Source organism: Oncorhynchus mykiss, chromosome 12 (assembly GCF_057628025.1).
Source record: "Oncorhynchus mykiss isolate SJ-2025 chromosome 12, ASM5762802v1, whole genome shotgun sequence".
NCBI lineage: Eukaryota > Metazoa > Chordata > Actinopteri > Salmoniformes > Salmonidae > Oncorhynchus > Oncorhynchus mykiss.
Window position 1 is genome coordinate 46,457,037 of NC_143033.1, and position 27,964 is coordinate 46,485,000.

General features: G+C 42.5%; 1 protein-coding gene across 4 annotated transcripts in view; it reads right to left on the bottom strand.

Moving 5' to 3' along the window:
* Positions 1-1,390: 1,390 nt before the first annotated feature.
* The window catches only part of LOC110537682 (ubiquitin carboxyl-terminal hydrolase 2), a 48,937-nt gene continuing 22,363 nt past the window's right edge, over positions 1,391-27,964 (bottom strand). For 2 of the 4 annotated variants that reach the window (XM_021623908.3, XM_021623909.3), the window contains 11 exons: positions 8,022-8,072; positions 7,780-7,903; positions 7,085-7,196; positions 6,732-6,842; positions 4,329-4,393; positions 4,120-4,223; positions 3,901-3,981; positions 3,690-3,768; positions 3,164-3,271; positions 2,683-2,803; positions 1,391-2,477 (listed from right to left, as the gene is read on the bottom strand). In XM_021623908.3, coding sequence (XP_021479583.2) covers positions 2,387-2,477; positions 2,683-2,803; positions 3,164-3,271; positions 3,690-3,768; positions 3,901-3,981; positions 4,120-4,223; positions 4,329-4,393; positions 6,732-6,842; positions 7,085-7,196; positions 7,780-7,903; positions 8,022-8,072 — 1,047 coding nt within the window. In that variant the 3' untranslated portion in view covers positions 1,391-2,386. Of the gene's footprint in view, positions 2,478-2,682; positions 2,804-3,163; positions 3,272-3,689; positions 3,769-3,900; positions 3,982-4,119; positions 4,224-4,328; positions 4,394-6,731; positions 6,843-7,084; positions 7,197-7,779; positions 7,904-8,021; positions 8,073-13,766; positions 15,810-27,964 lie in introns of those variants that run through there. The other 2 variants (XM_021623910.3, XM_090192577.1) reach the window with 2 other exon arrangements.

Consider the following 27,964-nt stretch of genomic DNA (forward strand, 5'->3'; position numbering starts at 1 on the left):
GGAGGGAGTTGAAAGTCTGTGTTGCCCAGCAACAGCCCCAAAACATCACTGCTCTATAGGAGATCTGCATGGAGGAATGGGCCAGCAACAGTGTGTGAAAACCTTGTAAAGACTTACAGAAAACGTTTGACCTCTGTCATTGCCGACAAAGGGTATATAACAAAGTATTGAGAAACTTTTGTTATTGACCAAATACTTATTTTCCACCATAATTTGCAAATAAATTCATAAAAAAATCCTACAATGGGATTTTCAGGAATTGTTTTCTCATTTTGTCTGTCATAGTTGAAGTGTACCTATGATGAAAATTACAGGCCTCTCTCATCTTTAAGTGGGAGAACTTGGCTGACTAAATACTTATTTTGCCCCACTGTACATGCACCCACACACACCCTCTCTCTCTCTTTAATACCCACATTAACAAGATCAGTGATATAAGGATTAGTCTCCAGCCAGAGGTCACTGAGGAGAGAAATGGGGTGACTGACCTAGATGTAGAGGCAGGCTGAGGGAGAGAGTTCAGAGGGAGAGAGAGAGAGAGAGACAGAGCGGTAGAAAGAGAGCACGAAGAAAGGCAGCAGGCAGGTTACCTCCAAATTAGCCCCACGCAAAACAACTACTATCCACTGTGTTTGGGCCAAGCTGCTGCTACTGAGAAGATTTAGACTTGGACTCACACACAATCTCCCATGGGAGTATGTTAGTGGGGAGACCACCCCCTAGTGGATTAGGACTGTATCATGGCCCGTATTCAAATAGTCTCAAAGTAGGAGTTCTGGTCTAGGATCAGTTTTTTGCTTTATAATATCACAATGAATAAGATTGTATGGACGGGTGGGACCTAGTCCTTGATCAGCAATCCTACTGCGAGACATTTTATCAATACAGGCCTTGGGCATTTAGACATTTAGGGGGGCAGGTGCACAAGACATCCAAATTAATTATTGCCATTAATTTAGCTGAAAAATGCAATCTGATTAGACATCCACATCTCCATAATGGAAAGTGGTAACCCCCCCCCCCAACCCCATCTCTTAGCTTAGCTCTAGCAAACCAAGTGACGGGCTGCCGTTGTGTTGTTTTCTGCATTAAGGAATGGGCCCTTAATACTCTGAATTGTTTAAAGTCATGGTTAACTGGGCAACAAAATCCATTTATATAGATCATTTGGACATGAAATGTAAAACATGCTTTATGGAGAAGATTAACCTACATTGGTTTCTGTTTAAAAAATGCTAACAATATTAGCATTTGTTAGCATAGACTAGTTGAACAAAGTGTGGATTGTAGTCACGGTATGTCAATAAACTGCTTTCAAGATAAGGGAATAAATATCTAAACATGTAATTTCTCTGAACTGTTCCTTTAGGAGTTCATAGTTGGCACAGGTGGAGAAGATTACTCTTTTAATCAAAGCCATTTACTGTACAGGTGTGTGAATATTAGATAGACAATTACACCATTTTGAGTCCTTGTTTTGAACAGATCAGGGTCGTAGACACCAAACGGACGAATACAGACCAAATGGGTTAGGGATTAGCTGAATTTGTCCAATAACAAACTAGTTTTTGTAGCAAAAAACCCATCTTTATTATTTACACTAATAAATATGACCCTGGGTTCAAATACTATTTAAAATCATTACAAATACTTTAGCTGTGCTTTATTAAGCTCTCCTGTTGCAATGGAACAAATGAAAAGTCACAAACGTGCTCTGCAAACCCTGCAAACCTGGCACCCCAGGCAGGCTTAAGCAATACCTCAAAGTATTTGAAAGAGTTTCAAATAGTATAGGAACCCAGGTCAAATGCTGTTTGAAGTCATTCCTAGTTATGTTTAAGCCTTTTACAACTGTACGTACAAACACTGACCTCGTTCTACCCCAGATGGTGCTAGACAGTCATCCATCTCTAAAGTCACAAATATGGTGACGTTTGTTTAAATAGAATAATTTACAGAACGGAAGGTCAAGTGATAGTCTTTTATGTCTCAGTGGTGACCTTGAAGTGAATGACGAAACTCCGGCTTGGGGTCTTAGAGACCTCGTTGTAGTGCATAAAAAAATAAAATAAAAATTCACCGTCGGCATGGCGACTGCGCACGCACACACCCACTCTTCCCAACGTCCCCGGGAGAACCGCTATGGTTGAACCTCAACTCAATATCTGTATCCTGGCAGTGCAGCCTATGTGTTGTAGCTGAATCCATGGTGCCAAGGGCTACTGTATACATATATACAGAGCAAGGCTCAAAAGTCAACTATCAGACCAGGCACAGGCTTTTTAGGCTCGTTGCATAGGATCCAGGCGCTGTGTAGATCTATGTAGTCCATATATTAGCCGTATGACCAGGCTTTACGTAGCCTATATGTCCATGACATGTAGCTTCACAGGCGTGAATGAGAGGAGGAGGCCAGCTCGTAGAAGAGCACGTAGGCATCACTGCTGCGGACCTGGCTGGATGACATGGGGCTCACCCTGTAGGGAGGACGCAGAGAACAAGTGTGTGTTAATTAGAGCATTGTTATAGACACAGAGATATAGAAATATAGATAGACACAAAACAGAGCCATTGAAAACAGAGCCATTGACTCTGAGTAGTAAAATGTACACCTTAGTGGTAGTATGATATTGTTAAGGGGTTATATAGGGTGGAGGGGGCATCATGGCGTCATTTACATACCTGGAGTCATTGTAGCTGTACCACTCCCCCAGGGCTGGGTTCCTGCAGTAGGCTGTGTAGTGGCCACCCAGTGTGTTCCCAGAGTGGTTGGACACCGCATAGAGATTATACACTGCATTCACTACACACACACACACACACACACACACACGTGTTATGTCATTGACATCAGAGGCCTTCATTCAGTTTCAACAGACACCCTATCATTATTGAAAGACAATGCCTGTTTTAAGCCTGATTTACAAAGAGGATGGCAAATCTATAGACTATAAAGCAAGTCAGTTGAACTGTGTGGGTGTGTGTACTGTATGTGCCCTGAGTTCAATGAAGCCAGTTGATCTAGTCAGTCGAGCCAGTGCTTATATTAGACCACTCAATAATCAAGAAATGGCACTAAAAGCAATTCTAAAAATATTAAAGTAGCTGGAGACAGAGTGCTAGCCTATTTACAGATCTTGTTGCGTGTGTGGGTACTACTTACTGCTGTTCTCGGAGGCAAATTCCCTCATGTCCAGCTCTTTGAGGGGGAAGTTGACATAGGTAGAGAGTTTACTGGTTCGGATGCGGTTCTCTGAGAAGCGCTTGAGGTCTGGGAGACAGGCTCCGTCAAGGACAAGCACATGTACAGCTCGAGCATAGTAGCATAGATACAGTAGCTATGGACAGCATGGTAGAATAGACAGCTATTGATAGCATAGCAGCATATATAGATATTGAAGTAGCGTTGAGCTATACCTGGCTTCCGTAGCTCAGCCGGCTACCGGGTTAACCCCAGAACCATAGACATTCATTACACTGTTTGAAACATAACATTACAATGATTTTGCCTGCAAAGTTCCTAGAATGAGTTCATTAGAAACAATTAATTCTAGCTCTGGTTATACTGTGTTATTGCTACTCTTCTACATCCTATAGTAGTACAACTTCACTACTACAAGATTGAGAGTAATTTAATTGTTGGGGGAACCAATGTTGGGGAGGCCAATATGATGTAGTAGAAAGGATACGAAGCACAAGGATCTGGGGGAACTTCTGGATGGTGAACTTCTTTGTGCATTTCCTTCTGGCTTTACACCTGCAGCATGTCTAGAGGAGAGGAAGAGGGGGTTGGTCATTACATGTAGAAACTCACAGTCTCACACACTCACTCACACACTCACTCACACACTCACTCACACACACACACACCCACCCACACCAAGCGCAGTAGACCCTTACCGGTTTTTCATCTCCATCCAGTACATCTTCTTTGGTGAAGAATCGCATGCAGTCTGTCAGACTCACCTCCCCTGAACCTTTCTGCGGACACAAACACCCTCAGTCAGACACAGCTTTCACTGTTTCTTTGTGTGTGTGTGTGTGTGTGTGTGTGCGTGCGTGCGTGCGTGCGTCTATGCCTGCTTGCATGTCTGAGTGTGTACGTGTGTGTACACTGACCTTAGCGATGGGTAGTGACAAGTCCCAGAATGGATCGAACACTGTGGAGCAGTAACCACACTCAGTGCAGGTCAGAGAGCTCTTCAGCTGGCCAACAAACAGATCTACACAGAGAAACAGACACACACACACACACGATTATACACATAGGACATTACACAAACACACACACACACACACGTAATACACACTTTTTCTCAGTCACTCACCGACCACTTTGCTGTCCTCTCTCTCTAGGTATTTGTTCCACATTTTCTTCCCTTTCTCATTGTCACTGTGGAGGAGACAAACACAGATCCAGGTGAGTTTACAGTCAAACACTCACTCTAACATAGATCCTGGGTCAGTTTACGTTAAACAAGCTGTCCTGTAGAACAGACACATTCCTCTCTAATACAGATCCCAGGTCAGTTTACGGTCAAACAACCTGTCCTCTAGAACATACTAGCGCATAACGGTCTGAGAACCATATGTTTCTTAGAGCTTGGTGAAAGTGTGGTTGTCCTATGGTTATTTTGCATACAACCATTCCACAACTTTCTGGGAATGGTGCAGGATAGTTGCTTGGCTTTTGGAAGATCCTCAGAACATTAAGGGAACTTGAAACCCCCCCCCCAGTATTTTCATGGTATTTCATTACTTTAACAGAACGTTTCCCATAAGTTCAAACATGGCTACATTTCATTTACATTTTTGTAATGTTCTAAGAACGTTCTCCAACTGGTTTGACATTGTGAATGTTCTGAAATAGTTCAGAGACATTAAGACGCACACACTGGTTGAATCAATGTTGTTTCCATGTCATTTCATTGAAATGACATGGAAATTGACGTCTGTGCCCAGTGGGAATGTTCTTCTGTGGGAATTTCAGTACTTCAGCATGTTTCTTAATGGTTCTATTTAAAGTAATGTTCTCAAATCGATAAGAAACAAATGTTCTTCCGTAGGAATTTCAGTACCTCGGCATAACTTTTTCTGCAGGTTTACTCATGGTTATATTTAAAATGATTTAAGAAACAACGTTCTTCTGTGGGGATTTCAGTACTTCAGCAGAACGTTTTCTGAATGCTTCTATTTACAGTAATGTTCTCAGAACATTAAGAAAACATTCCATAAACCACAAAAAAAGCATTTTCATAATGTTATTGAAAAACATATACATTCTGTTCTGTCAAAAAAAACGATCCTCTTCTTGTTAAGTGTATTGAGGTGATATTAATGACTTTGTGTTTCCTTTGAAATAGGGTCCGTTTGAATTCACTACAATGAACAGCATTGTATGCGTAAAAAAACATGGCATCCTGGTGGCGTAGTGGACTAATTCCATGGATAGAGAACAGAAAATCATAGGTTAATGCCTAAGCAAATTCATTTCCATGTGTCCTATCAGTGCTTGGAGCTCAAAACCGTTAACCTTAATTAAGCTAGCAGTGTTATTAAGTCTTATTGAAACATGTTCTCAGAATGTTATTTAATTACCTTCAAATAACCTATAATTTCCATTCTCAGAACGTTAATAAAACCTTCCAGGGACACTTTCAGGGAATCATAGTAAAACATTATCAGAACCTTGCTGAAACCTAAAAATGGATGTTCCCAGAACAGATAAAATGTTCACTTAAAAAAAAAAAAAAAAAAAGATTCCCCTGTCAGGAAGCCATATGTTTCGTTCACAGCACCAATGGGAAACCAAACACGTACATTCCCACAACTTCCAAGGAATCAAATGTGCTAGTTGGGTCCTCTAACACAGATCCCAAGTGAGTTTACAATCAAACAAGTTGTCCTCTCCAACAGACACACTCCTCTTTAATACAGATACCAGGTTGGTTTAAACTGGGGCACCCAGTCTTGGTAAAAAAAAAGCACTTAAAGACATGCTCTGGTACTTTGCTGACTAGTAAGTATTTTTGAAACCCGCAGCTTTGGGCTGTATGTGGCAATGTGTAGTTCATGCATGCATAATCTGTTTACAGAATTACTGACTTACTTCAATCAGCCACGAAGTACCTAGTTTGAAAGCAACTGTTTTCTGGAGGCTGTCCTATGCCATTTACCCCCACGTGGGCCAGCCCCCTAGCAATTCTAGTTACATCCTCTCGCCATTTGAGTGAGAGCTAGCAAGATGCACACAGTAGAGGAGAGAGCAATGGCGTGGTGCACATATCCACACATTTGTGAAGTAGTGTACAATTTTCAGGGACATACTTTTGGCTTGTGCACTACTTTCAGAACTACTGGCTAAAAACTATTCAAAAGTACCAGAGAATATCTTTAACCAATAAAACATGACTCATTACAAAGGCAGTTAACTGCCTGAATGTCATGAGGCATGTCTAGGCATGTCTAATCCGAGGAGAACAGGTCAGGTTCATTATCTACTGGGCACACACTGTTTGAATCAACATTGTTTCCATGAAATGCCGTAGAACCAACTTGGAATAGACGTTGAATTAATGTCTGGGCCCAGTGGGTAGGCACCAAACAGAAGAAAACGGATTGAAAAGGTAAGGGACTACCAGGCTTGTCCACTAAGAAACGCTGATTTTAACCAAAATGGTTAAAACTACTGAACATGTCCCTGGGTTGGTGCTACAGGAGGTGAAACTTACGAGAGGTGGTCAATGTCCTCGACCGGGAGCCTAGGCCGCACTGTGACCCTGTTGACCTCGTTGTGGAGGCCGTCCAATAGGAAACGCAGGAACTCCTGAGCGTCCTGCTGACTAGAGGAGAGAGAGAGAGAGACATTTCATTTCAAAAGCGTTCTTTTTTTTCAACCACAAAATAAGACATTAAAATGAAAGATATTAACAGACATTAATGCCTTACTGGGAAAGGGAGAGAAAGCGAGATGCCGTTTTTAACAGCTAACACTAATTTATGAACTTGCGTTCTCGCGGCACACGTATGACCATAGAAATATAATTACTAGAACAGACCACAGCCCTTTTCTGAATTAACCTACTTGTATCCCACAAATTTGGGCGCGTATCTCTGGATCTGGGTCTTGAAGTCTGAGGGACTGATGGCCTCGCTGCTGACTGACGTCCATAGGGTCTGAGTGAGTTTGGCAAACTCTGTGTGTGTGTGTGTGAGAGAGAGAGAGAGACGGGGAGACAGAGCGAGAGAGAGACAGGGGAAAGAAAATGAGACCACTTTTAGAGCCCTTGTACTGTGAAGCAGAGGTCACATTGCAGGGGAGAGGAGCCATGTGAAGAATAACAATCAGGTAGAAGACAGACGTTAGCTACTGATCAAATGTTAATAATTTCCAAACCGTGTGTGTGTGTGTGTGTGTGTGCTTGCGCAGAATAGCTCCTATAAATTTCAAATGAATTTACGACACAATCTGTCCAAGTATTAAGCATAGAGGTTATGTTACACATTAGAGGTCAGTATTATAGTGTCCCCAGGTGGTTCTGGAAATATTCTTAGGATGATAATTATGCTGCATAATCATAGTTAGTGCTTCTTTACACAATGTTGTCCTAAGGGAAATAACAGATTATTAATATGTTTTATTACCAAATAGTCCACACTGGCCCACTTCCAACCTTCTCAGAATTTGACAGCTGGTAACATCCCAATGTTATTCTAACAATGCACTTTACACTCAGGCTTAAGTAAAGTGCTCCTTGTTGGATCAGTAGTGTGCCTTACCCTCCATGAGAGCGGCCTTGGCCCTGCAGTTGTTGTTGAGGTCGGTGCGGTGCGTGTTCCTCAGACAGTAGTCCCTCAGGTCAGGAGTGTTGCTCAGACACTGCAGGATTGAGTTCATGAAACACTACACCAGGACAGAGAGAGAGAGGAGAGACGACATCAGATCCACTACCAACCAGACCAGACATAAACAAAGTGTAAAAACAGACTCGTGTTTGTGATTGAAGTAATGGTTTACTCACGGTGTTGCCGAGGTTTCTCAGTCCCACCAGGCCTTGAGGACTCTTGGAGTTCTTTGGAGGCAAAGAAAAGAGAGACGCGGGTTAGAGCACAGCAGAAATCTTTCTTCACTCAGTCACACTATGGTACATACAAGAACATGGGACCAAACACGAGGTCACCAGTTTAAGCCTGCTCTTGTGAGTCAGGGAATATAACCCTGAGTACTGAAGTGAGTGAGTACTGAAAGAAAGTGGTGGTATTACTATTTACCCCCGCGGAGTATTTGACTCTGTTGTGAAAACACGGACATTAGAAACTGGGTAGTTCGAGCCCTGAATGGTGATTGGCTGACAAAACATTTATTTTTACTGCTCTAATTACGTTGGTAACCAGTTTATAATAGCAATAAGGGACCTCTGGGGTTTGTGGTATTTTGCCAATATACCACGTCTAAGGGCTGTATCAAGGCACTCCACTTTGCGCTGTGCGTAAGAACAGCCCTTAGTCATGGTATATTGGCCATATACACCACACCCCCTCGGGCCTTATTGCTTAATTATACACAGTGCGTGAACTATATGGCCTTTGATGACAGTAGTGTACACTGACATGTTGGATGTTCACTGGAGTGGTGAACGTTGTCTGAAGGGTATGGTATTACTACAGTAACACTACGGTGTAAGCACATAGAGCTGGGATGAGAATAGTCGGCATACTGAACATATGACAGCGTCTGGCGGCGTATACCGCATTCCGCATGTGTGCGAGAGACTCACGGGTTGTCACCCTGTCACACGGAGCACATAGTATCACTGGAGGAATCTGCCACTGCTAATCGTCGCCATTCCACAAAGTAACACCGCCACCAACAGGCTCCTATTTTATTTGTATTTATTTTATTTAACTAGGCAAGTCAGTTAAGAACAAATTCTTATTTACAATGATGGCCTAGGAACAGTGGGTTAACTGCCTTGTTCAGGGTCAGAATGGCAGATTTTGACCTTGTCAGCTCAGGGATTCAAAAGCAACCTTTTGGTTACTGGCCCAACGCTCTAACCACTAGGCTACCTGCCGCCCTTGAGGTGATAACTTTATAGCAACCCACGTGATAGAATTCACGGGGACTTGTGCTACACATGGGTAAGAGAGTGAGTAGCCCTACAATTGCTATGTTGGTTGTGTTGGAATGGATCTCAATTATTTAACATTTACTGTACGGAGAGATCCACTGTACACATGATTAGGTAATTCAGCAATTAACTGTCCCTATTCAACCCATTCATATGAATACTGGGTTAAGCATAAGCGTAAATTCTACACTGTATAGATTATAGACTTAGCTTGTGTCAATGTCAGTGTCAATACGGTCACCACACATACACTACATGGTCTAAAGTATGTGGACACCCATTCAAATTAGTGGATTTGGCTATTTCAGCACACAGCCATGCGATCTCCATAGACTACATTGGCTGTAGAACGGCCCGTATTGAAGAGCTCCGTGACTTTCAACGTGGCACTGTCATGGATGCCACCTTTCCAACAAGTCAGTTCGTCAAATTTCTGCCCTGCTAAAGCTGCCCCGGTCAACTAAGTGTTGTTTGTGAAGTAGAAACGTCTAAGAGCAACAACGGCTCAGCCGCAAAGTGGTAGGAAGACAGACTATTTTTACATGCCACACCGCCGAGTGCTGAAGCATGTAGCGCGTAAAAATCGTCTGTCCTCGGTTGCAACACTCACTACCGAGTTCAAAGCTGCCTCTGAAAGCAATGTCAGCACAAGAACTATTCGTTGGGAGCTTCATGAAATGGGTTTCCATGGTCGACCAGACGCACACAAGCGCATGCGCAATGCCAAGCGTCAGCTGGAGTGGTGTGAAGCTCGCGGCCATTGGACTCTGGAGCAGTGGAAACGCGTTCTCTGGAGTAATGAATCACGCTTCACCTGCTGGCAGTCCGACAGATGAATCTGGGTTTGGCAAATGTCAGGAGAACGTTATCTGGCCAAATGCATAGTGCCAACTGTAAAGTTTGGTGGAAGAGGAATAATGGTCTGGAGCTGTTTATCATGGTTTGAGCTAGGCCCCTTAGTTCCAGTGAAGGGAAATCTTAAAGCTATGACATTCTAGATTATTCTGTGCTTCCAGCTTTGTAGCAAAAGTTTGGAGAAAGGCCTTTCCTGTTTCAGCACAACAATGCCCCCGTGCACAAAGTCTAACCTTACGGGAACCCACTAGACAGACCAGGTCTTCCTTGAATACTGGGTTAAGCCATAATCATATAGTTGCTTTACTCTATAAACTATAGACTTGTAATATAATTGTACATTACATTAATCAATCAAATGTATTCATGAATCCCTTTTTACATCAGCAGGTCACAAAGTGCTATACAGAAACATAACATTTTAATAATTTAGCTGATGCTCTTATCCGAGCAACTTACAGTTAATGCATTCATCTTAAGATAGCTAGGTGAGACAACCACATATCAGTCGTAGAAAGCTACATACCCCCCACCATCAGCCATAATGTGTTAACGTAATCTTCCCTGAATACTGGGTTACACCAGTTCTGGGTTAAGCAGGTTTAATGGATAATTTTGCTTTTCTGAGCTAACTGCTACATGTAACCCACTGTATACAGTGTCCCCGTAATACACATTGCTGTAATAGAGGGACATTTCCGGGAATTGGAAATTCTTGGAAGTTACATATTAATATTAAATATTCCTCTAGTGTTCTAGCTAGTCTAGTCCAGATTGAAGTGGAGGGTTTGGTGAAAGTGCATCGCTACATCTGCTGACGAATGAAACACCTACGGGAGGCAGCACCCGCCTGACACCACAGCTGACAGGACTGAGGTGGCATCACACGTGCATGTGGGTGCAGTATAAACACAAACAGTCAGGCACACACAGGCTTAAAAAGAACATGCACGCACACACACACACGCCATAGACACACACACACTGTGAATGAAGTAGAAACAGCAGTCAGATGCATGTGAGTCAGTGACTTTCTCCTGTCCCACCACAAAACCACTCCACATACTGTACAGTATGTAGCACCACAATGTTACTTCTCACACCCATACAGGTACCAAATTCCTCATACTTCTTTCTCAGAGTTCACTTTCCACTAGTAGAGCAGTACAGGCACTGATGAAAGGCCAAATTCATTGAGCTGGAGTGCGAGTACTGAGTACAGACAGTGCTGCTTTACATGGCCCTTCAGAGAGCTTGTCTGGGCCCACTCCTCATCGTTAGCGCTGAGATGGACCATATGGCTTGAGCCGCATGCACAGGTCAGTTTCTCACACCCAGAGCCAGGGACACTGTTACTGTGATTACTGAGGAGAGGCCTGTAGAGAATGGGCTCTATTGGCATGTGGCTCACTCAGAACATGGGGGTCCAACAATAAAGGGCCCTGATTGGCTAACGGCCCATCTGTTCTGAGGAGGCAGATATTCCATTGGTTGGCACAGGTTGAAAGTGTAAGAGTGGTGAGAACGCTGTGTTCTCCAACCTTGCTTTGCAGGACTAGTCACAGCCAAACAACTTGTGACTGGGCGCACACACGCACGCGCACACACACACACAAAACCCGCTTCATAGCTTTCTCATACACACACTCATACCCACATAAAGTTGGCATATGGTGCACCACCCAGCAGCCACACCACCGTAGGCGGACTGTACTGCCCATACCAATAAGACTAAAAACTGTGGTGGATAAATAATTGATAACGTATTAGAACCATTGATAATGTTGTCAAAGCAGCAATAATGTTGCATTACGGTTATGCGATGGTTGTCACTGTGACGGTGCTGACTGAGGAACATTCTGCTCTCTAGATGTCCCCGTAAAGGACATCCATATCTTTAGGCCCTCAGCCCATTCCGAGGACCGACCCATGCACCCAGTCACCCACAGCTTACTGTACAGTACATGAGATAAGACGAGACGTTCTTGGAGACACAGGCTGACATTCCTTATCTATTGGTGTTCGTTCAACGTCGTAAAACAACGGCACGCCCCTAATTGTTAGTGTGACACAGGCCAAATGGTGTTAACAGTGTTCTCGATACCCTAACGTGTGTTGAGGTTATGTAACAATAGGCAAAATCAGGTTATCTTCACCCACAAGTGCTTCACCCACAACCTTCCTCTATCAACCAGGGAACACGGTGAGGTAAGACAGTGTTCTTGGTCAAGTGTATACTGCGGTACGTTTGACTTTGAAGGGCTAAGCCGCAGTCACTGATGGCAATGATTATGAATGGTGGTTTGTTTGGTGTTTCATTGCGAGGTTTTGTGTTGAGAACTTGACTGATAGAAGGAATGATAGACAGGGTGCTATCGGGCACTGTGAGTCTTTGGTTTGTCCACTAGGGGTCATCCTGTCATTTCCTCAGGGTTATTCATGTAAGGATTAATGAGCCGGTATTCATAAAGGGTCTCGGAGTAGGAGTGCTGATCTACGATCAGTTCCCCCATGTCCATGTAATCATATTCTGTATGATCTTAAAAGCAAAACTAATCCTAAATCAAAATCGTACTCAGATGCTTGATACATACAGCCCCTGTCTATGTTGTATGTTATACAGGTCTTTAGGCCATTATCCATATATTTAAAAAAATACATTATTTCAAGAATGACTAAAGTACTGTGTAGTGTTAACGTAGTCTGTGCCACATCAGATGATCTTTTTTCTTTAGGCCTAATTCTTCTCCTTTCAGTAGACTATAGTGCATGTTGCATTGGAGCTTCAGAAGGGTAAGGCACAAATTTGTCCCAGTCACTAATTCTCTGTACTGTACAGTGTAGCCTACATTCAGGGCCAAAAAAGAACAGCTGGAACGGAAGAAAGCAGGCCTATATTATGTGCATTACGGCCAGCGGTGCACAAACTCCTACTCAGCTTAGAGCAGTGGTTCCCAACATTTTGCTGTTACTTCCCAGAGTAACCCAGGGGGTCCTGGTTGAGAAACGCTTGTGTACAGGATGCTCCGAGCTCTGTAAGAACTGCTAAACTGCAGATTATGTAACCAAATAAACTGCATGAGGTTACAGTAAATTGACAGGCAGGCAGCTGTTTCGAGCACTGTTTTCAGATGCCTGATGACTTGAACATAATGCGAAACTATTCCTATTGGATTGAAACGATTGCCATTGAATGCTGTCATACCATATTTGGATCCACATACAACGCAACAACCTTGAGGCTATATTGGCCTGTGTAGGATGACAACAGTCCACCACACAAAAGTGTAATTCTATTATTTTATATTATCACGGGTGTCGAAATAACATGTCACTTTTTTTGGAGAGGATGTAGGCTTGCCTATTCGACCTACAGGTGCCGAATTTAAGTTAGCCTTGCTTCACTTTTGCTTTGGCAAATCAATAACTAAGCCACGGACCCGTCAAGATTCCAAGTTCCAACGTGGAAAGTGTAGTTTAAAGGGCTCAAGCTCTAAAAGCAATTTCATAACACATTTAATCTGTTGCTGACAGGGTAAAGTGACATTGTTATGTAAGTACGTAGACTATAGCTGCCAACATGATCCTTTCCTGAGGTTTATGTTGTTGATGGAAATGTCGCCTGTAACTAAAACAAATCTATCCGATGATAAATGTAAATATGAAATAGGCCCATAAGTCTCATATCAAAAATCGTCTGACAATATATTCGCTCAGTCACAATTTGGGCACCGGCTACCTGAACATGCCTTTGCTTGCATACGGAATAGGCGCACTCACCTTGGCTTGATTAATAAGAAGACCCACAAATGTGGACACCAACATTGAGCGCGACATTGGAGGACTCTTCCTGCGCAGGTCCGTCTTTAGGAAGGGGAATGCGGTGACCGGCGGCTCCTCGGACACGGTGACGGTGTACGAATGTCGCATACTAGGCATGATGGCGGTGTAGGCTACGGTCTATACAGCAGACGATACAATCAATTAGAGGTGGCGATGCTGAAAAGTTGTCTACCGCGGGTGCAACAGTAGCTGGTCCCTGTGTAACGTGGTTGCACTTGGTAAGGAAAATCCTTCGAAACACTTTAATGATCAAATAAAACAGGCGTTGATGATCAATTGTCGCGATTTGCAGTCCGTCAGAAGTGAGACAACCCGATAGATCAGGTAGTCAAGCCTATATACTAGCCTTTATTTATAAATAAACAGTAACATATAGGCCCCAAACGGCACTTTGCCTACCAGAATAACATTAGACCCCAAACTCAATCTGGAATATCACTGCCTGCAGATTGAGGCCGATTCGATTGTATAAGGTTCCACCTCTCTCAGTGTGGGTTGAATAAACTAGAGTCGGTGTGCAGTGCCCTTTCGTTTTACTACACAGCACACGCCCCCTCGGACTCAATAGACGTCACGAAGTATCTCATGCTTGTCGAGACGTCAAACGGCAGAGGACGAGACGTTCTCCCCATTCACAGAGGAGGATGAGGACTGAGAGGAGGGTGGTGGAAATGCATGATATATCCGTCCGTCTATAATAATATATGCAATTTAGCTAACGCTTTTATCCAAAGCTACTTACTGTCATGCGTACATTTTACGTCTGGCGGTCTCTCTATATAGATCAATTTATCCATCCATATATTTTTATACTTTGCCTTACAGCATTGGCTTCTTCCACCTTGACATGCGAATTTAGCTTGACAATATAATGCATAATATCAGTGTAATGTCATAAGTAAAACCTATAACATGGTATGACAAGCATTATGTCATGCTTATGGCATTATGTCAATCAAAAGTCAATAACGTCCAACGTTTGTTGCTTGCAAATTTAGCAAACTAAAGCAACAGTTGGTCCTAGCTCAAGCATTGCCATGCGTTTCTCTAGAATATTGTGAATGAATGACAAAACTGAGTCGCATTCACTAAGGATCAAACAGCGCGAAACATGGAGGGATCTGACCAATAAGAAACGTTGTTTTCGTTTTCCGTTATAGAACGTGTTGCTACGGTGTACAGTAATGAATACGACCCTGGGGTACAGTAAGAGCAATGTAACATATTACCCAATCAAACCTTTCCCTGGAACAGAGCTTCTTTTTTTTATGCAAGCAGATATTTGGCATACCAGGGTTGTGCTCATTAGGGCACACAGTCGAAAAGGGTTTTGCAACCGTGAACGAAAATTAGCTTTCCAGTCCAGGTATTCCCTTCCCCGTTTTCTGCCATTTGGGGTCCAATGAACTCGACCCAACTCCTAATTGGCCCATCATCACTCTACAGTCATATTCAATCTGTACGCAGAATAATACCAGCTAGAGGGGGTGTTAAGAAAAAGTAATACATAAACAGGAAACCCAACAACCACAAACACAGCTCCATAATCTTACGAAGGCAAAGTGTCGCTTTTCGCCGAATCATTACGTAAGCAGCGTGGAACTGACCCGTTCCCTGAGAATCAGTACATTCCTCTTATTCCACTCACGTAAAGTTGGGAGTTATGGTCTAAAAATCATATCTAGATTTTTTCAGTTATGTGCAATTCACGATATATATCTCGATTTAAGTGTTCTCTAAATAAGCTTTTTGTACAATTAAAGGTAAAACACACTGCATTGCAAATAGTCAGCAATAATATAATACATTCAGGGATTGTGAAATTATACCTAGGCTAAATATGTGCCTTCCACAACCATAAGACCCACTAATGATTTATTTATTTTATAAAACAAAGATTAATCTGTCTTTTTTGAAATAATCACTGATCTGGTATTCAAGTCTGTCTATTAAAATGCCCTTTTTGTAAAAAAATAAATAAAAAAATGACCAGAACCATGCATAATGCACACTGGGGGAAATGGACAAAATATCATAACATGGTATTTAAAAATTGTTTGACAGTATTTTATGTTTTTGAATAATAAAACTCCTACATTTGCTTTATGAGTAATGCATGACCCTAGGGTGGCAACACATACATTCTAAGTGATTTCAAATGGGTCTTTCTCCATTCTGATTGTTTTATACTTTAATTCAACCCAAAATAATTTCCTGCATTTTCATAACATTTCTCAATTTCCTGCACTCATTTTAGATAATTTCCACACTTTCACATAGGGCTGCAAAATATAGAGGCCTTATTTGTAACCCAAATGTTGCAATTGTGATTTCACGTGCGATTTACATGAAAAAAAATGTGTGTGAACTGTTGGAATCATGGAAATATGTTTATTCTAATTCTATAGTTAGAATATAAATCATTGTGGGCACTTTGAATACAGTGCTGTTTGACATGACAACGAATGAAAATGACAGGAAGGAGTTATTGTGACAGGGTAGGAACCAAAGTGTTGGTCAGTGTTTCCTAGGGGACCCTATAATCTGTGGCTACATTAAATGTTTCTTCATGCAGCCAAAATATACTGCTCAAAAAATAAAGGGAACACTAAAATAACACATCCTAGATCTGAATGAATGAAATATTCTTATTAAATACTTTTTTCTTTACATAGTTGAATGTGCTGACAACAAAATCACACAAAAATTATTAATGGAAATCAAATTTATCAACCCATGGAGGTCTGGATTTGGAGTCACACTCAAAATTAAAGTGGAAAACTACACTACAGGCTGATCCAACTTTGATGTAATGTCCTTAAAACAAGTCAAAATGAGGCTCAGTAGTGTGTGTGGCCTCCACGTGCCTGTATGACCTCCCTACAACGCCTGGGCATGCTCCTGATGAGGTGGCGGATGGTCTCCTGAGGGATCTCCTCCCAGACCTGGACTAAAGCATCCGCCAACTCCTGGACAGTCTGTTGGTGGATGGAGCGAGACATGATGTCCCAGATGTGCTCAATTGGATTCAGGTCTGGGGAATGGGCGGGCCAGTCCATAGCATCAATGACTTCCTCTTGCAGGAACTGCTGACACACTCCAGCCACATGAGGTCTAGCATTGTCTTGCATTAGGAGGAACCCAGGGCCAACCGCACCAGCATTTGGTCTCACAAGGGGTCTGAGGATCTCATCTCGGTACCTAATGGCAGTCAGGCTACCTCTGGCGAGCACATGGAGGGCTGTGCGGCCCTCCAAAGAAATGCCACCCCACACCATGACTGACCCACCGCCAAACCAGTCATGCTGGAGGATGTTGCAGGCAGCAGAACGTTCTCCACGGCGTCTCCAGACTCTGTCATGTCTGTCACATGTGCTCAGTGTGAACCTGCTTTCATCTGTGAAGAGCACAGGGCGCCAGTGGCGAATTTGCCAATCTTGGTGTTCTCTGGCAAATGCCAAACGTCCTGCACGGTGTTGGGCTGTAAGCACAACCCCCACCTGTGGACGTCGGGCCCTTATACCACCCTCATGGAGTCTGTTTCTGACTGTTTGAGCAGACACATGCACATTTGTGGCCTGCTGGAGGTCATTTTGCAGGGTTCTGACAGTGCTCCTCCTGCTCCTCCTTGCACAAAGGCGCAGGTAGCGGTCCTGCTGCTGGGTTGTTGCTCTCCTACGGCCTCCTCCACGTCTCCTGATGTACTGGCCTGTCTCCTGGTAGCGCCTCAATGCTCTGGACACTACGCTGACACACACAGCAAACCTTCTTGCCACAGCTCGTATTGATGTGTCATCCTGGATGAGCCGCACTACCTGAGCCACTTGTGTGGGTTGTAGACTCCGTCTCATGCTACCACTAGAGTGAAAGCACCGCCAGCATTCAAAAGTGACCAAAACATCAGCCAGGAAGCATAGGAACTGAGATGTGGTCTGTGGTCACCACCTGCAGAACCACTCCTTTATTGGGGTCTTGCTAATTGCCTATAATTTCCACCTGTTGTCTTCCATTTGCACAACAGCATGTGAAATTTATTGTCAATCAGTGTTGCTTCCTAAGTGAACAGTTTGATTTCACAGAAGTGTGATTGACTTGGAGTTACATTGTGTTGTTTACGTGTTCCCTTTATTTTTTTGAGCAGCGTATTTATGCTTTGCCTATTTCTCTTTGATTTAGAAGATACTGTTGCACAAACAGCATGCTGATTTAGGCCTACACCATCACTGGTATCAGGCTGTATTAGCTATCTACTTTTGCTCTGACTAAGTATATTTATTAGCTAGATAGCTAGCTAGCCAACTAGTGATTGGCATTAGAGCCTAAAATTATTTAGCTAAACTTTCTAAGAAAAGACAAACTAGCTGTTTGCATATGTAAGAAACACAAATTAATAGTGTAATTATAGAACGCTTGTGGATTTATATTAAGAAGCAAAGTGGAAACAACATAGTTGTGATCAACATTGTTGCATGTGTCACTCAATGACCAACAAATGTGTTCATTGAGTGACAGGGGGCGGGGCTAGGTCTGTGTGGAAAGTGGCATGGAGAGAGAGAGAAGAGGGATGACTCAAGTAGCGTGTAAAATATGCACACAGAATTTTGCATTTAACAAACAAAACATTAATATATCGTTATAGAAGGTAAAGTAAAAATCCAAACCGGTCAGTACATCAATACTGGTATATAGTCAAATCCATTATACTGCCCAGACCTACTAATAATGACTAACTTTTTGTAGCAGGCATTATAGAAAATTAACACAGGTCTCAAACAATCTTCCAAGCACAAGCCAACGTGCTAGTGAGTAGCCAGCAAATCCTTGGGCAGCCAACTTTTGAAGAAAGCTTGGAGTGACATTTTAACTAGAAGGAGTCAGGGGGAGGAAAATTGTACTGTTTTAAATCTAATTAACTGGATTTTTACATATTGGCTTAGGCCTGTGACCAGGGTAAAAAAAAAACAGGTCAGGTGTATTCAAAATTATTTGAATATTAAATTAACACAAAAAAATTTACAACTTTGTTACTCTGAGATTTTGGGGGGGATGAAATTTAAAGTATGCTAATATTTTTAACAAATGTTTTAGGTGGTTTGACACTTTATTCAGAAGGTAATGAAATTAGAGATGGGGAGACAGGCAAATGGGAGAAACCGTGGGAAGGTCGGAAGCACGGATTGATCCCTATTCTCCGGTGGAAAGTTTTAGCAGGTAGCCTAGTGGTTAGAGCATTGGGCCAGTAACCAAAAGGTTGCTAGATTGAATCCCCGAGCTGACAAGGTAAAAATCTGTCATTCTGCCCCTGAACAAGGCAGTTAACCCACTGTTCCTCGGCCGTCATTGTAAATAAGACCCACACCAAGTGTCAAACTCTTTCCACAGAGGGCCGAGTGTCTGTGGGTTTTCGCTCCCCCTTGTACTTGATTGATGAATTAAGGTCAATAATTAGTAAAGAACTCCCCTCTCCGGTTGTGTAAGTCTTAATTGAAAGGGAAAGCCTAAAACCTGCAGACACTAGGGCCTCCATGGAATGAGTTTGACACACCTGCACTACACCAATGCTCTGCACAGGAAATACTAATATTAATGGCAGTCGGTAACCAAATCATAGATTGCAGTCTCCTTGTCCATAGACGGCTTTCAAGGCAAGGACACACATTTTGGTGAACTCTCTTTAAAATATGGCTTGTGGCCTCTCGGCTGGCGTGGTGGTCTAGGGCAGTGCTAGCTGTGCCACCAGAGACTCTGGATTTGAGCCCAGACTCTGTCGCAGCCGGCCGCGACCGGGAGATCCATGGGGCGAAGCACAATTGGCCTAGCGTTATCCGGGTTAGCCAGGGTTTGGCCGGTAGGGATATCCTTGTCTCATCGCAGTGCACGCTAACCAGGTCGCCAGGTGCACAGTGTTTCCTCCGACACATTGATGCGGCTGGCTTCCGGGGGTGGATGCCCGCTGTGTTAAGAAGCAGTGTGGCTTGGTTGGGTTGTGTTTCGGAGGACGCATGGCTTTCGACCTTCGTCTCTCCCGAGCCCGTACGGGAGTTGTAGCGATGAGACAAGATAGTAACTACTAACAATTGGATACCACGAAATTGGGGAGAAAAGGGGGTAAAAACTTTTTTTTAAAGGGCTGGAATAAAACCCTGCTTGCTCTCCAGAATGGTTGTCCACCCCTGATCTGTTTCCCAACTGCTGGGTGTTTGAAAATGTTCTTTTTATAACAATTAATGTATCAAAATCACCCAACCTTGAAGACAAATCTAATGTATATCAATATTTAGGTGGTTAATGCCAACGAGCTGAAGATTCTTGCCATCATCTTACTCGACATAGACAAAATATGATGAGTTTATGAGTTGTGAGTACCCCCTACCATCTCTGCCTAGCATGTGCACAATACTGAAATGTCAAAATATATATTTGAGGTCTGGAGCATTTAATATGCAGGACATAATATGTAGGACTTATTCAAAACTGCCCATGAATGGGTGAAGAAATACATAGCCTGATATAATTCATTTTCAAAGAGTCATATCAGATTTCAAATATGTGATTACAGTGGCAAAATTGAGAAGAAGCAGAATACAATAATGTCAGTGTGGGGAATAACATTAGTGTTCTTGCTGACAAGCACATTAATTACCCTTTATTTTAGCCCATTGTTAAGAATAAGAATTGTTCCATTGATCAGACTAAATAAAGTACATTGCTGCACCATAGTCTATGCTACAGTAATATCAAATTGCATCCAAAATAGATAATCCTGTTCAAGATACGTATATCGATGTCCTAGCCTACCCCTTTCAATGCACTATTAACCTTATATTTAGCTAATGATTGAATGATGGGTTAATATGCATAAGCTTCTAATTTATAGCCTCTGTACTGTTCTCTTGCACAATATGCATCTGCTCTCAGCTGGCCTCTCTCCTTCTTTGCAACATGGATTCAGGGGTAGACGTAACATAGTAAACAAAAAACCACGACACTCAAATTGGTATGATATGTTACGTATGGTATGTATAAATTTGTCGATGTCCATCATTCATTTAATATGTTATCAATTACAATTCGTATGATACACTACGAATTACAAATCATACAATATGTTACAAATTTGCAATACATGATATGAATTACAATTTGTTGTGGATAACATTAGCTAGGTTAGGGGTTAAGGTGAAGGTTTATAGTTAGGAGTTCAAGGTTAAAGGTTTAAGGAAGGGTTAACTAACATGCTAAGTACACTTAACAAAAATATAAACGCAACATGTAAAGTGTTGGTCCCCAGATTTATGAGCTGAAATTTAAAAAAAATATATAATAATTCCACATGCACAAAAATCTTATTTCTCTCAAATTTTTGGCACAAATTTGTTTACATCACTGTTAATGAGCATTTCTCCTTTTCCAAGAGAATCCATCCACCTGACAGGAGTGGTATATCAAGAAGCGGATTAAACAGCATGATCATTATACTCTAAAATGTGCAGTTTTGTCACACAACACAATGCCACAGATGTCTCAAGTTGAGGGAGCGTGCAATTTGCATGCTGACTGCAGGAATGTCCACCAGAGCTGATTCCAGATAATTTCTGTCTGTAATAAAGCCCATTTGTTGGGAAAAACTCATTCTGATATGCTGGGCCTGGATCCCCAGTGGGTAGGCCTATGCCCTCCCAGGCCAAACCATGGCTGCGCCCCTGCCCAGTCATGTGAAATCCATAGATTAGGGCCTAATTTATTTATTTCAATTGACTGATTTCTTTATATGAACTGTAACTCAGTAAAGTATTTGAAATTGTTGCATGTTGCGTTTAGATTTTTATTCGGGGTAGTTGCAAAGTAGCTAAAAAGTATTTACAAAGTTGATAATTAGCTAAAATGCTAAAGTTGTCCGTGGTGAGATTCGAACATGCAACCTTTGTGTTGCTAGACCTTCTCATTATTATAGTTTTTTGCCCTAAGTAACCTTCTGTTTTATGTAACCATACCAAACTGAAAATATCATCCTAATTTGAGTGTCCCGGATTTTTGTTTACTATGTTACGTCTAGTCTACAAGACCAGGCTTTTCTTTTAGCTCTTGTGCAAGTCCCAGTAAAAGCTAGACTAGAATAGCTTGTTGAAACCTAGATTTTCCCAAATCTGTGGAGACTGAAAGGATCTTGATTGTTACCATTCCTTAGAACGGGTTTGATAACGTATGATTCTGAACTTAATTAATGAAGTTACATATGAAGGGAGTTTCTTTAAGATTGCTTTGTAAATAAATTAAAGAGAATGCAGCTCTCTTCTTACAGACAGAGAGGTCCATCCCACATGTTTATACAGACTACAATGACGAGTCCTAAAATTGTCCCGTGATAAAATGTATTGTGGAATGGTAGACTGCGTCCAAGGGTTCCAAAACAGAGGTTGACACATGCATGTAAACAACACCACCAAAAACCAATACAGGGAGAACCGTTGTTAGAACAAACCTTCTCCAATTGTCAATGCGGAGGCATTATTTATTTCGATATCAAAAAACAGTCTTGGGTCTCAGCTTCTTAGTCAGATTTTCTATATGCGTTACGAAGGATAACTTCGGACATCAATATAGACACCCAGGCACTTATATTGAGAAACAATATAATGCAAGCTCTTGTTTGCTCAATGTTAAACACAGCAGCCAAAATAACTCGCTATGAGTTTGAAAGAAGTGCGAGAACGAGCGATAGGCTATAGCAGTTATTTATTCAGACCATACCCATTCAATCTTCGTGAAGAGAAGCAAAACCCAGAGCGGACTGACCATCTGGCATTCTGGCAGATGGGCTGGTCCATTTTTGCGCAAAATGATCATAAACTGGCTAATAAATGGGGACCTCAAGGAAAATAATGGGCCAGTGTGGACGCCTCAAGGAAAATAATGTCTGGTGTGTTAGAAATGCCAACTGGTTTTTGGTCCCAGAGGACAGCTAGTTTCCGTCCTCCTTTGGGTACACTGATTTCAATACAAAACCTAGGAGGCTCATGCTTCTCACACCCTTCTGTAGATTTAAGGGGTCTACAGACAATTCACATACAGGGACGACTGAGCGTAGCACAGTGTTGCAATCTAGTTCTGTGTCACAAAAGGGGCAGATCCTTATAATACGCTCCACAGTTTTTTTTCCTACCTGGAAATTGAGACCCGATGTATCATTTCTTGCAAAGACTGAGGGGCAGTATTGAGTGAGTTTTGCAACGGAAGTCCCGTCCGTGTCTACATCACATCTTCTCTGGTATTCCTTCTGGTATAAACACAGAAAAGATGGACGTTATTTTACTATTTGCAAGCTTCCTTTTTTGTGCTTTTTATTTAGAGATTTGCTAAGCGCAATTATGTCTATGTCCAGTTTGGAGGAGCGTCTGTGCGATCTGGTGAGACAATACAAGAACCTTTACAACCCTTCAATGCGGTTGTATTCAGACAAGCTAGCAAAAACAACAGCTGGAGGGAGATATCACGTAATTTAATCACCGATACTGATATCAAAGAAACATGGAGAAAGATTCGGGACCAAGCAGGCTGTGCCTTTTACTGAGGAGTGTCTTCCATCTGGCCACTCTACCATAAAGGCCTGATTGGTGGAGTGCTGCAGTGATGGTTGGTCCTTCTGGAAGGTTCTCCCATCTCCACAGAGGAACTCTGGAGCTCTGTCAGAGTGACCATCGGGTTCTTGGTCACCTCCCTGACCAAGGCCCTTCTCCCCCGATTGCTCAGTTTGGCCCGGCGGCCAGCTCTAGGAAGAGTCTTGGGGGTTCCCAACTTTTTCCATTTAAGAATGATGGAGGCCACTGTGTTCTTGGGGACCTTCAAATGCTGCAGACATTTTTTGGTACCCTTCCCCAGATCTGTGCCTTGACACAATCCTGTCTCGGAGCTCTACGGACAATTGCTTCAACCTCATGGCTTGGTTTTTGCTCTGACATGCACTGTAACTGTAGGACCTTATATAGACATGTGTGTGCCTTTCCAAATAATCCCCAATCAATTGAATTTACCACAAGTGGACTCCAATCAAGTTGTAGAAACAGCTCAAGGATGATTAATGTAAACAGGATGCACCTGAGCTCAATATCGAGTCTCAGAGCAAAGGGTCTGAATACTTCTGTAAATAAGGTATATCTGTTTTTTATTTTTGTAAATCATTTGCAAAAATGTCTCTGAACTTGTTTTTGCTTCATCATCATGGGTTATTGTGTGTAGATTGATGAGGGGGAAAAAATGATTTAATCCATTTTGGAATAAGGCTGTGACATAACAAAATCTAGAAAAAGTAAAGGGATCTGAATAGTTTCTGACGGCACCGTACATACACACACAAAGTGGCAGCGTTAGAGTATTGAGCTGCTGTTTGGGGCCATGTGCCTGACAAATGAGTAACAAATGCTAATAGGAGTGTTAGTACACTGAGACGGGGTAAGCACAGTGGTGTGGGCATGTGACCCATGGTGTTGGATGGATGCCACCTCTGGACTGCTGCTGCGAGAGGTGAATGGACTGAGAGAAAACGAGGGAGGTGGGGGGGGGGTTCAAGTAGAGGGGGAATTAATGAGAGCGAAAAGAGATGGATAAGAGAAAGTGGAGTGGGTGGAGAGAGACAAAGATATTTAAAGGGATAGCTCACCCAAATTACATATTGGTTTCTTTACCCTGTAAGCAGTCTATGGACAAGGTATGACAGCAATCCATGCAGCAATCCAACTCACCTCTGTTATAGGCCTATTTCTATTTTGCCCTGTTTATAAAAAGTGTTGGAAAAATTTGTCAATAATCAACTGACTGGCTTTCTTGATGTCTATAGTATTCTCTCTGGTATGAAATCTGGTTTCCGCTCAGGTTATGGATGTGTCACTGTCACCTTAAAAGGTCCTCAATGTCGTCATCATTGCCCTTGATTCTAAGCAATGTTGTGCTGCTATTTTTATTGACTTGGCCAAAGCTTTTGATACGGTTGACCATTCCATTCTTGTGGGCTGGCTAAGGAGTATTGGTGTCTCTGAGGGGTCTTTGGCCTGGTTTGCTAACTACCTATCTCAAAGAGTGCAGTGTATAAAGTCAGAAAATCTGCTGTCTCGGCCACTGCCTGTCACCAAGGGAGTACCCCAAGGCTCAACTCCTAGGCCCCACGCTCTTTTCAATTTACATCAACAACATAGCTCAGGCAGTAGGAAGCTCTCTCATCCATTTATATGCAGATGATAGTCTTATACTCAGCTTGCCCCTCGCCGGATTGTGTGTTAAATGCTCTACAACAAAGCTTTCTTAGTGTCCAACAAGCTTTATCTACCCTTAACCTTGTTCTGAACACCTCCAAAACAAAGGTCATGTGGTTTGGTAAGAAGAATGCCCCTCGGCCCCACAGGTGTGATTACTACCTCTGAGGGTTTAGAGCTTGAGGTAGTCACCTCATTGAAGTACTTGGGAGTATGGCTAGACGGTACACTATCCTTCTCTCAGCACATATCAAAGCTGGAGGCTAAAGTTAAATCTGGACTTGGTTTCCTCTATCGTAATCGCTCCTCTTTCACCCCAGCTGACAAACTAACCCTGATTCAGATGACCATCCTACCCATGCTAGATTACGGAGACATAATTTAAAGATCGGCAGGTAAGGGTGCTCAAGAGAGGTTAGATGTTCATTACCATTTGGCCATCAAAATTGCCACCAATGCTCCTTATAGGACACATCACTGCACTCTATACTCTTCTGTAAACTGGTCATCTCTGTATACCCGTCACGAGACCCACTGGTTGATGCTTCTTTATAAAACCCTCTTAGGCCTCACTCCCCCCTATCTGACATGTCTACTGGACCCCTCATCCTCCACATACAACACCCATTCTGCCAGTCACATTCTGTTAAAAGGTCCCCAAAGCACACACATCCCTGGGTCGCTCATCTTTTCAGTTCGCTGCAGCTAGCGACTGGAACGAGCTGCAACAAACACTCAAATTGGCCAGTTTTAGCCCCCGTCCCCGCAGGAGGCCTTTTTCCTTATGGTAGGCCGTCATTGTAAATAAGAATTTGTTATTAACTGACTTGCCTAGTTAAATAAAGGTTCATAAAAATAATACATTTGGTTTAGTTTCTAAATGCTAACAATTTTGCATTTTTGGCACATATCCCATTCTAGTCATGATACCGATATTAGCATGTTTTGCGCATCATGTTCAAATAATCTCATAATGGATTGGATTTATATAATGAGGGACTCAAAGCCCTTTACATAGTAAGGGGTGAAACTCACCTCTTTCACCACCAATGTGTAGCACCCACCTGGGTGATGCACAGCAACCATTTGTGCCAGAGCGCTCACCACACATCAGCAAGCATGGTGGAGAGGTGAGGAGTGATATTTGCCAATTAGGAATGAGGGTGATGATTAGGTGGCCATGATGGAAATGGGGCCCGGTTGGGAATTTAGCCAGGACACCGGTGTTAACACCCCTACTCTTACAATACGTGCCAAGGGAGATTTAGGACACCCGTTTAACATCCAAAAGACAGAAGTGACAATCAATTTGACATACTTTCGGATGATTTGAACATGATGCACGAAAAATGCAAATACCGGTATGTCTGAAATGGGATTTGTGCCACAAGTGCTAATGTTTTATTAGCATTTAGAAACAGTGCCAGGAAAATAAAACCAAAGCATGGATAGCTGTCATACCTTGTCCTTTGTAATTTGGGTGAACTATCCCCTCAAGAGCAGTGTTTCACAGACTGCCACGGAACAGGTCCACAACAAATTCTGTGAACAAACCCGATGCCACTGGTTGCATGCCTGCATCACTGTGTGCATGTGTGTTTTTGTCCTCATTGTTTTTTGTTATTTATTTAAAAAATACAAATGTAACCTTCATTTATACATGTTTTTCTCATTGAGATAAAATATATATTTTCAAGAGAGACCTGGTCCAACAGCAGCAGGGGGAACAATGTTTCAGACAAAACAACATTGAACAAAACTATAGACACACATGCAGTACAACAATTACATATTATGTAAAAAACTAAAAAACAAACAAACAAACAAACAAACAACAACTTCACCTTGTTACTAGGTGAACGTGCACTTGCTGCATCTTTGTGTGTGTGTGTGTGTATGTGTGCGTTCACATGCGTGAGTGGGTTTTCATCTCAACAATTCCATTTTAACTTGGCTGGCATTTCATCTTTAAAACAACCCACACATCACAAGTATGCAACAAACAAACCAGGCCTGGAAGAGGAGGAAGGAAGAGCTCTACCTACAGTGGAGGAAGGAAGAGCTCATTCAGGAGCTTGTGTCGTGGGCCAAGCACACACATAGACACTCTGAGGAGTTGGCTGTAGAAAATGTCCTGTAATATCCCTTCATGTAGCCATTCAAGTGACAAAGTACCTCTGGTATTTTCAGCAACACAGGCTCACTTACAAGTAAACATGGTCTGACCAACATGTTCTTAACCCCACTGAGCTGAACTTTCTTATGGCCTCAAGGTGTTAAGTCCCTGGCTGTGTATGATATTGAACATATTCCCTACATTGCACCTTTCTTTTGACCAGGGCCCATAGATCTCTGGTCAAAGGCAGTGCACTGTGTAGGGGTCCTGGTCAAAAGGAGTGCACTGTATAGGGTGCCATTGTGGACGCACCTGTGTGGGGAAGTGGAGAAAAGGGGACTCAAATACAATGTAGGTATAGAAAGAGCCTATAGTGGACTACACATAATATGAGTACAACATGGAACTAGAGTATGGACTGTGTACATTCACATAAGACTGACACAGTGGCACCATTATGATGGGAACAGCAACAGCATTGGGCATGGGTACACGGTCAGTTTGTGGCCAAAGTGTAGGACATTACCCAAGAGCTTTTGGTCACTCAATGAAATGAGACTAAGCGGGAGTAAAACAACAGATCCCTTGTTTCACATCGTGTTGATGCCAAGCAGAATGTTTATGTCTTATGTGGCATTGTGTCAGTCATATGTGAATGTACACAGTCCATGTCTAGTTCCATGTTGTACTCTGCTATATTATGTGTAGGCCACTATAGGCTCTTTCTATACCAAATCAAATCCAATTTTATTGGTCACATACACATGGTTAGC